The following is an 11160-nucleotide window of genomic DNA, read 5'->3' as shown; positions in this document are numbered from 1 at the left end:
ATATATAAGTTCTATACACAGCTTATAGAACTGTCTGCCCCTTTCGTCTGTCTCCGTCGTCTTCTCACCTTCTTCTATCCTATTTTTTTCCTCCCTGCAACAACACAGTTCAGTTGAAGTACACCACTTGCTCCCTCTTCCATTTTCTTTTTTCTAATTTCTGTTTGCTCACATCTATCCATCTTTGTTTCCCAGCAATCTGTTTCTATTCCCACCATGAATGAACATTTTCTTTCAGCTTGGATTCTCTGACATTTGGACACTTCCTGTGTTCTTAACTCTGTTTTTTCCCCCTTGTCCATTCTTTTCATCACTCTCTCATCCCACCTCTCCTCCTTTGCTACCTCTATTCTCCACCCTCCCTCCCTCCATCCTTCCCTGATGATCATACTAATCACGTCCTCCAGTCGCAGCACCTCGAGCACGTTCCCCTCTGACGCAGTCTATTTAATCTCTGTCCCACAAGGGATCTCTCACATGGAGCTGCCGTCTCTTTAATAAGGACAATTTCYCCTGCTCTGCAACTACTCGCTTCCTCCTCTCCTCCCCCTCTTGTGTCTGCCCTTCCCTCTCTTTCCTTACCCTTGTGACTCTGTAAAAGAGCTGGAAGAAGTAAAAAAAAAGGCAAGAGAATGAAATGGGAGGCAGTGAGGAAAGGAGAGAGAGAGATGGCTCTCAGAGGACAGATTATAAATGATACACAGCCATTTTACTCTGTGTGGAAGCAAAACCGCGCACACACACACACCCTGCATTCACATATAAACAACACACACAAGTAAAGAACCAAACCAGCACTCACACAGGTGTTGCCCTGCGGTGCAGAAGCAATGACCTTGAGGGCAGCAGATATTGAAACACAGCAGTCACTTACTGCAATAACAGTCTATTTCATTATGTTAAGGAGATATAAGAGCAGTTTATWTAGTACATTTTTGGTTTGAATTGGTTTTTCAGAGACTTAAAAAAAGTCACAGAAAAAACTAATAACTAAATAAATAGTGTTACGTAAACATCAGTAAAATGACACAAATATTGTAAGTTATCCTCTGTCTTTTGGAGGCTGCCATTTCCTTAAAAAACAACAAAAATGACTTGTTCTGCAGTCGATCTGTAACCATCAGAGGTCTATAAAGTTCTGAAAGAAATACCTACGTAAAAGTAAAAATACATGTTACTGTTAAATGTTACCATAAAGAAGTAAAATCATTTTTTATGTTTTGAATATAACAAAATAAAAGTAAAAATTATGTATGATAAAAAATACTTGGTAAAATCACAAATCTTCAATAAAAAATACTCAACTACTGTAACCTGTAAAGTAAATGTAGTTATACCTCTGCTAACCACAATTTGTTCAAATTTAAAATGTTAGCATAATTTACGCAGAATGAYGGGCAACACAAGTTTAGGGGACTACAAGTGACCAATTATTGGCAGAATATCTTTATATGATTTTTATTTTTTTTACTTTCTTGAAATGAAAAAAAAATGAACTAAAGGTAATTTAAAATCATGTTTAATACATAAAATGCATTGCCTTTCATTATTAGAGTGAAGTAGCTTGGTGACAGACTTGTAATCCTGAGGCTGCAGGTTCGAGCCTTGGTTGAATCAGGAAGGTCATTCAACTTAAAACATTCCCCAAATCTACCATTCAGGTCTGCTCACTGTGGCGTCCCCTGCAGGAAGACAACATTTTTAGACCAAATGTCGACATGAACATGCAATGTTCACTACTGATTTTGCAAATAAAGCTTTAGAGGTCCTACTATTTTTCTGATTTAAAACATGTAATTTTCATCATCTGTGCAAATAAAGAATTTACAGTCAAATAATACTGCCACTAATAATAATATTTAGATTTGGGAATTTGTATGAGTTAACAAATACAGATGAATCACTGTTCAGTCATTGTTTAGTCCACTCTGATAATTTCTTTTCTCTTTATGACACAAACTATTACCTCGTCACTGAATACAGTATTCTAATTTTTGTTGAATGCAAGAAAAAAATGCTGATTTATCAAACAATATTAATAATAATAACAACAATATATTGTCATCTTATAAATCATTTTTAATTGACAATTATCCTGGCTAGTTGTCAGTACCATGTAGTTTATTTTTTATGCAGTTTCATGCAGAGGGACAATAAAGTGCAGGTAAGAGTGTGTTGATTTCCCTTACCTGTCATGACTATTTCATTACTGTCTTTGGTAGTTTGAATTTTAATGGCCGTCCCCATTGTGTGCTGCTTATCTGAGCCCCTGAGCGTAACCAGAGACTGACACCCAGATGGGAGACAGCAGATAGACCACTGTCACTCTCCTTTTCAGCCTTTTGGCCCTGGATGGTCTCCCTTTTCACTCCCAGGAGGGAAAGGTTTCTGATGTGTGTCTGTGTGAATGTTGCGTGTGTAGTTAGAAATGTTGTGTTTCCTTTTAATTGTTGGTCAAAGCCTTAAAACCCAAAATTACCAGAGTAGTTCATGATAATTTTTGTAACATTGATAAAACTGGTAAAATTCCCACATTTCCGCTGTTACACAATACCTGTCACGATAAATGTTTGTTACCTACCAGTGCCTGTGCGGTAACTAAGAACAGGACAAATAATTAACATGCTGGATGATACAGCAGGGAGTTTCTGGAATGATATCAGTGTTGTATAAATTATCTAAAGAACTCAATAATGATAAATTTTTTTAAATAAGGAGTGATGCATAGAGTGCTTTGTGGAATAAATGGTTGATCAGACTGGAATTACAGGATGAAGTTACTGACCCCATTACTTTCCCCTTATCACTAAGCAGTTGTGTCTTTACTCTCTCTCTCTCTCTCTCTCTCTCTCTCTCTCTCTCTCTCTCTCTCTCTCTCTTGACACACATAAGCACACCTCAGCTGCCCTCTCAGTCAGTAAACAGATGTCTCATTAAAGTCGTGTCTGCATCAAGGGCAGTGGGGCCAGCTAACATTACAGTGTTTGAGGCTCAGATGGTGTAACAAACACACGAGTGACTAATAAATTCACTAGGACTTAGTKTTGTTGCTGCTTTTCAGAGCTGATCACAAACAGTGAATCAGATCATCACGTTTGTCTGTGCTCAGGCGTATCACAGTCCCTAACAAGTTTCACAAATCCAAGGTATAAAGTGGACTTCACTTTTTTTACACAACTAACTGTAATGGATTCTGAAGAGTACCATATGGACCGAAGCCTTCATCCCTTATGAGTCACTATCAGATTGTATCTGTTTTTCCACTCCATGCTGCTTTCGATGTGTTCCATAAAAGATTTTCCAAGAAGTGTGAATTACACCTTTAGGCATTCAGATTCTATGATATTTATCAACCTTTTTCTGTCTTGCAATCACAGCAGGCTTGTCTCTTACACAATGTACCTTCTCTTCAATTATGAAATTAACTGCAAAATGTGACAGAACACTTCAGGTCAAATCAAAGTAATTTAGAAATCAGTACAGGACAGACAGTAATAATCAATTTTCAGTTATTAGCAGGATCTATTTTGTGTTTAATGCTACTGCTGTTTTGTCTAAAAGATGAATTTTTAGTAATTGTTAGTTTACTTTGCACACAGACTGGTGAATGTTTTTGGTATAGGCGTGTGCATCTAACAGAGATTGCTCTAAGATGGGTTGTTTCACGCCACTCCACCATTTCTCACATGAGTCAGAYTCAGAGCACAGTGCCTGACAGCAAAACTCACCCACTTGTGCAGCTGCCCCCACAGACTTTCTCTCTCCCTCTCTCTCTCTCACACACGCATGTTCAGATTTATTTTCTTCCTTGAAACATACATTTAATTTTAGTTTTTGAAAGTGGGCTAAAACATTCTTGTTTTATGTATTTTATTTTTATCTTTTAAACAAAATCCGTAGAATACAGAATGATGGATTTCTAAGCTCCTACATGAAGCAGCTGTGTCTCTCATGCAAAGATACTCTTGTGTTCCAATGCTCTTGTGCCATTGTCCAAACCCCACTTAGTTTATCTGCGGAAGATGAGCGACACATTCTAAACATGTCCGAGGTCAGCGTTTAAACATTTGAGGGAATTCTTGATAGTCATGTGACTTTGGCCATTGAGATACGTTATTACCAGACAGAACCATGAAGAAGGGGATCTCTGCAGTCACTAAATGGGAGGTTTCTGGATGTGGGAGGAGTTTGTGAAGGACGTGTTTGGTTGGATTGACTATTTTGGGTGGAGTTTCAACAAGATACTGGTTCAGTTGTATCAACCCTAGGCATGTAACAATACAGCTCAGTCAAAATGGCCAGAAAGCATCAATGAAAAGATTTCTAATTGTAATATGACTGTCAGAACTCGAGACAGGAAGGGGCTAGCTGCATAGAATTTGAAGGTAGTAAATTATATTTACATCTTACATGTCAAGTTGTATGGATTGTCTGTAATTTGCACAAATTTACCCTCATTTTGCAAGTAAACAGATGTATAGAGCAATCTCATGGATTTTTCTAAGTTTTACAGAATTTTTCAAAACCTTTGTTTAAAATTGATTTAACATGTCAGAGCCTGTAGGATGTAAAAAAAATAAACAATAAATAAAATCAAATAACCAGCTTCCAATCCACTCTGCTGTTATAAGTTTTCCCATCATCATTTCCTCCTGTATGCGCTGTCATCTCTTCGACCCACAGCGTGTGATTGATACAAATTTTTTTTCCAGGTTCGTCCTTTTTTCAGGGAAACATCTGAAGGGGTTTGACATGTATGTTACATATTCACGATCATTTTTGTTTAACACATTGTTCTGTTTTAAACTATGAAAAGACAATCAATAAATTATATTTACATGTTCACAGTAATTTTGCTAATAACCACTAAACACCAACAGCGTTACCCTGTTGAATACTTCCTGTGAGTAACTCTTTTAACTTCCACCACAAGTCAGTCCGACCAATCATGGTTATCCAAAACTCAGCCCACACCTGAGAACTTCACACTTTTAGTGATTGCAGAGACTCCTACTTTGAACCAGAAGCTGGAAACTGAAATCAGAAAGGATGAGCGCCTCCTAGTGGCTGACTGCAGTACATCATTAATGTCCACGAGATATTTGCCTCACTAAAAAAAAAAATATTTTTTCAGGTCTTGATTTTTATTGGTTCATGTAGTTTTTGCCTTGCTACCATACATTCAAATATGCATTTCAAAAATTTTTGGTTTCAGTTAGTTATATGAGATGTTGACTCACAAGTGATAAAATCTTGGACATGTTTACGTGCCTTTTTTATCTTAAAATCTGCATTTTATTTCATTTGTGATGTCTTTTTATTTAGATAAATGTACTCCTTTATTGCATCATCAACCCCCCCCCCNAGCCATGTTTGATATATGTAACCTTTTTCTCTTTTTCTTGTTGCATGCTGCCTCTTTCACAGAGGACTAGTTAGCTTTAAAAACATAACAGATTGTGGTATGGTAGCATGCAGTGCTGCCACACACATGCTTGTAGTATACTGGCGATATCACATTGTGTCAGAGATTACACTGTGTCACTTTCCAGTCCATTAACTTTTAGAAGGCAGTCCTTAGGGGAAGGAACGATAGATTCATGTGTGTGTTTTTTCTTGTGTTTGTATGACCTGGTGAGTCATCATGAAATTAGAGAATTCTCTCAGCTGTTTGTTTACATGCAGTACAGTACGTCTGCTTGCATGTTTGACCTGTGAGAATGTGGCTGCTGAGTGGTCCGTGCCTCACGGTGCAAAACTGCATGCGTGTCGTTACACTGAAGGCATGCCACATCAGCTTATCTCAGAGAGAGATTGCCACCTGCCGCGGCCTTTTGTGCTCTGAATCATGACTGGGTATGGAGCAGAGGTTGCTCTTGACTTTCTCCATGCCCTTTTAAATGCCACGCAGGTTCTCAAAAATAATGTCAGGGTTTGTTCTTACGTAATCTTTACTTTTATTTTTTCTATGCTTGTTTATTTCATGTTTTCTTCTTTCAGGGTTCCTGCAGATCCTTAAAAAGTCTTAAAGTCATTGAATTCATCAATCCAATGATAAGGCCTTAATTAGCCTTAAAATGTCTTAAATCAATCTTTCAGAAGTCTTAAAAGTGTTAACACACTGTAAATAGGATGATTGTAATTCATTTTCAAATATTAAAATAATTGGTAAAAATATATTTTTTAAATATTCACATGCAGACATTCCCCTTTGACATCACTTCCTGTTATTTCACATGCAAATATCTCAACATCTATCCATCTGACCAATGTGAAATTCATTTTGTAATATGTTAATAATGTTGTCTTCCCAAAAATGCATTCACTTTTCTTACAAAAAAATGATGTCACAGTCACTTTAAAGTTTCATCTACAGCAAATTAGGGCTAAGACCCCACTGTGGGTCCTAAAACTCCAAATTTTGGGTCGTTAGAGGATTTCCAGAAATTAAATTAAGTTTAAAACTGACTGCTAAGATTGTTTCTGTTATGGTTAAATATGGATAAAAACAGTGGGTCTATTAGCAATATTTTAATAATTCAACCAAAAATACTTTTATGAGTTTCTGCCACAGTTTTTATTTTTTTGTCATTTGTGTTTATTATGAAATTGGTCTTGAATTTAATTTCACTTGGCATTAAAAAGTCTTAAAATGTCTTACATTTAGCTTGCCTTAAACTGTAGGAACCTTGTCTTTACTTAATGTCCCTTTACAATAGCCTTTACCTTATAGGTAAATGTGCATTTATTAGTTCAAACAAACAAAAAAAAAAGAGAAAGTTACCCAGTTTGTCCGTCAATTATTTTTCTGATAACCACGAAGTAATTTGGCACATTTTGCCCAACTGTGAATCAATTAATCTATAAATTCTGATTTACTCAGTTTTTTTTATCTTGCTTTATTTCTTTGTGCTCCGTGAGTCACACTTCCCTTTGTCTTCCCTCTTTTACCCCTCTGCCTTCTTTGATAATAAAAGCTGTGAATACGTGTTGGGAATATTGATTAGCAGYAGAAAAAAACCCTTTTTTTTCTTGTTTTAAACATCCTTATCATCACTGTTCAACACATTCTCACTCCCGAGTCGTCACATATTGACGTTTTTCAAAGGTCCCTTTGCGTCCAATTTTGACGCATCAGGTACCCCCCTCGCGTCAGTCCTTGCCGCCCGCGGCTTTTCCGGGTTGCGCCACCAGGGGTCTTTGGGTCGGGGGTCTGAGGTTAACATTAGGGATCAGGATAAATGGTTAAGTTTAGGGACTGGGGTCAGGGATAGGATGTCTACAGTGAACATTAGGTAATTTTAGGCTTTGCAACACGTAGTTGCCATGAATTTCCTACATTTTCTAAAAATGGTTAATTTTACGTATCAGGGTTAATGGTTAATTTTAGGTACTAGGGTCTGGGACAGGATGTCTAAAGTGAATACACGTAATTTCACGCTTTGGGACGGTAGTATTTGTGCATTTTCTACACTTTGAAAAATTACGACAACAGATTCCGCCCCATCCCGTCAAAATATGACGCAAGGGGGGTACCTGATGCGTCAAAATTGGACGCAAAGGGACCTTTGAAAAACGTCAATATGTGATGACTCGGGAGTGAGAATGGGTTGCACTGTTAAACAATAATTCAGTTTCTACCTAAAGCTGGTTACCACAACACATTCAACTGGAAAGATTGCAGAAATTTTGAGGGGAAATAAATGTCTCCTGCATCGCAGAAATGGCCTTGTCAAAGACATTTAGAGGTCATCACATTTTCACATTGTTCACTGTTTTATTTTTATTTTATTTTTTATTACTGTGCCGCTCACACATATCTGTGCACCTATTGCACTGAAAAAAATTGACATGCAAAACAAGCACTTACTTGCATATTCACACATCCTCTAAGGTTCAGAGTCACGGGTATTTCTGTTCAGTGAGTGGGATGCATAGTGTTTCCATGGAGATCTATTTTTAGCCACTGACAAAAAAAGGGGCAACTGTTAAAATATGCTGTCATATTACAGCCGATGGAAAAAGGATCCCATTTTTGCCTCGTGCAAACATGAAAGCACAACTTTATTTTTAGTCATTTCCATGTGAAATTAGAACATTCAAATCAAAGCAACTCCTACAGGAACTAAGAGGCAGCTGAGAGGTCAAGTTTTTGTGTGATTTCTATGTCCAGTCAACGAAAAGGCCCCTAACAGAATTTCTACCAGTTTGTAAGGGTCTTCCATCCCTCTGGAGCCTTAAATTTTGGGACTTGTCAGGTTTGTGCATCACAGTAAACCTGACCCAACAATAAACTGAACCTTGTTTGCATCAGCAAGAATAAATGTTGACCTTTAACTTTAATACAGCATTATTAAAACCCATATTTCATACAAAGATTTGAATATATACTTTTATGTGTTTAATATAAGAAAACAAAATGATTCTGTCATCTAATTGACTCGTAAAACCACAGAGTATTTGAGTTCAGTGTGTAGTAATGCATTTAATTTCACTGAGCAGCATTGCAATCAGCAGTTGAGAAAAGAATAAGTTTGAAACAATATTTTTCAGGAGGCACTCAGTATTTAATGATTAGTTGCTGATTGCAGCATAGCTCTTCTCCCAAAGGCAACACAGAAGCAGGATGTATTACAGTGTGTGGGATTTGTATTTGAAGTGATTGCTGTCTTTTTTAATGTGTGTTTGACCACTAAAGTAGATTGTAGATTCCTCTGCCTCAGGATAAAGTCAACAAAATAGACTTGAGGGATAAAAAAATAGAACTGAAAGCAGTATATCATGTCCGTCAGACACAGCTGAAAGATGGCACAGGTTTAGCGAAAGCTGCATGCTAATATCTGCATACAGTGCTTCTGTGTCTGCAAATTCACAAACAGTATTTGTCTGCTTTGTGTGTGTGCATCTAACCATCTGCAACAAGCATTGTCATGTAATAGTGTAAGCGTTGCAACCACATGCATACACTCACACTTACACACAAAGCACAAATAGGTGGTCACGACTCAAATGAGTGCACTCACACGCTCACATTCAGTCATGTTTATTTGTGATGTAGGGCAGATTGCTGCAGAGATCAATGAGAGGTCTTCTCACAGAGACAATTAAAAGAGGATGTTAATGAGGCTATTTATAGACTGATCTACATGTAACCAGTTCAAAGTAGGGATGGGATTTTTTTATTTGGTTCAGTCTGCTTTCTATCTAACACTTTCTGTTTTTGATGGGTTTTTTTAATCATTTTTGTTGTTTTGTTTTTTTGTTGGCCACCAGTTATTTTCCGCACGTGTTACCAAATCCTCTCACCTGTCACACGCATGAGAGCTCAGATGTGAAGCGCTGGCAGCAGCAGCAGCGTTATCAGGTGCGATCCAGGGCCAATCCTGGGAGACCTGGTGACGCACATCACATGACATAATGCAGTGGTAATGTGTGTCGTTGTGAGGGAGACAGAGAGAGCAACTGTGAATATACGCCGTGGCTCTGTGTGCGCCCGGCAACCACATAATGATTCAGCACTGAAAAGCAATATTGAGAAAAAAAAACGTATTTGCAAATGGGGAGCAGAAAAGCAGCAGCACTTCGTGTTGCCACTGTAGATTTGTGAAAGTTTGATGCGATCACAGTTCCCGACACATCTCTGATGCGTATTTCTAATGAAGCTGTAATAAAGCAGGTTTAATACACAACCGTTTACACCAACAATCTTTATAGAGCTACTGTTTCAGATCCAGAACCATAGGGTAGTCCTGTAAAATGAGGATATGACCTGATCACCTGCAAATATCAACCCAGCTATTACTTTACAGAATGATATCACTTTGTAATGATCATTTCAGCTATTGTTAGAGAACTTATTAAAAAAGATTTACTATATTATTAAATAAATAAACAAACTCGTGTATGTGAAAAAGTGGAAGTTTAGCTGTAGGTTTTATTTAGTAAGATTTGTTGTTTTTCTTTCAACTGCTTCCTTCTGCAGGGCTGCTGTTACCCAACACACTGTGCTTAAACATGAGAACCTTTTCTGCTGACAAAAGAAAAAATGTATAACTCTGATGATGAGTTAAAAACTGTCATTTCACGTCTGACGTTTATGATTGAAGGATTTGTTACTTTTAACTGTCCAGAATATATGAAGAGCAAAAACATCCACCACTGTTTTCGCCAAAACTGTGTTTTTTATAGAGCTGGTATAAAAAAAGTTTCACTGAACTGCATTTTACAAGTAAATGGTAAATGGACTGAACTTATACAGTGCTTTATCAAGCCCCATGAAGACCCCAAAGCAATGAAGACATATTCAGACAGTTATACATACATCCACACACTGATGTAAGCTCCCCTAACCACTCAGTCACAGCTGCCCCAAGTAAATTAGGCCTCAAACCAACATGGACCTCTGCACATCAAACAACTAGAGATATTTATGCACAGTATTTCACAGTAAATAAAAAGGTATATAACTTGAACATTACAAAATTAATGCAAATTTGTGGCCAGCCATGGTTCAAATGACTAATTAGACATGCTTTATGTAAGAAAAATGTGAACAAAGAAAATTTGAAATTGGACATTATGAATTTTCCCCCTGAAACAAATAAAAAAGCACATAAGTAAACGGATTGCAAAACACTAAAACCTCAGTTTTTTGATTGTGATTACTGTGAATACACTTGGATTTATATAATCATGACATCAGAAATGATTTTGTCCAACCTCTTTTTTTTGTTCTGCTTTCAGGACTGGCCGGTGTCCAAACTGACCTGGACAAGAGAAAAGAAATATTTGGTAGAAACCTGATACCTCCAAAAAAGCCAAAAACCTTTATACAGCTGGTATGGGAGGCCCTGCAGGACGTTACCCTCATTATCCTGGAGATCGCTGCCCTCATCTCACTGGGACTCTCCTTCTACCACCCGCCAGGGGAGACCAGCGGAGAGTGTGAGTGTAGCCCACYACCAGTGACATTACTGGCACTCACTGACTCACCTATGGCCATGTTTGTGCAAACACTTTTTTTAATTGGTCCGACAGGTCTCACTTTGTTTGTGACCTGCCTTAAGAGGTCAAGTGACTCACAGAGCGCAGAGCCAATTTTTTATTTATTTATTTGTGTGTGTGTGTGTGTGTGTGTGTGTGTGTGTGTGTGTGTGTGTG

The 11160-nt window shown here is 37.7% G+C and overlaps 1 protein-coding gene across 1 annotated transcript in view; it reads left to right on the top strand.

The window, feature by feature from the left end:
• atp2b2 (ATPase plasma membrane Ca2+ transporting 2) overlaps window positions 1-11160 on the top strand; it is a gene marked incomplete in the record, with an annotated part of 105903 nt that overhangs the window by 53105 nt on the left and 41638 nt on the right. The window contains 1 exon segment of the mRNA XM_014004113.1: window positions 10744-10944. Coding sequence (XP_013859567.1) covers window positions 10744-10944 — 201 coding nt within the window.

The sequence above is a fragment of the Austrofundulus limnaeus genome, unplaced genomic scaffold, assembly GCF_001266775.1.
Source record: "Austrofundulus limnaeus strain Quisiro unplaced genomic scaffold, Austrofundulus_limnaeus-1.0 Scaffold22, whole genome shotgun sequence".
Classification (NCBI taxonomy): Eukaryota; Metazoa; Chordata; class Actinopteri; order Cyprinodontiformes; family Rivulidae; genus Austrofundulus; species Austrofundulus limnaeus.
The sequence above is the reverse complement of the archived record's forward strand: the minus strand, read 5'-3'. Positions and strand labels throughout refer to the sequence as shown.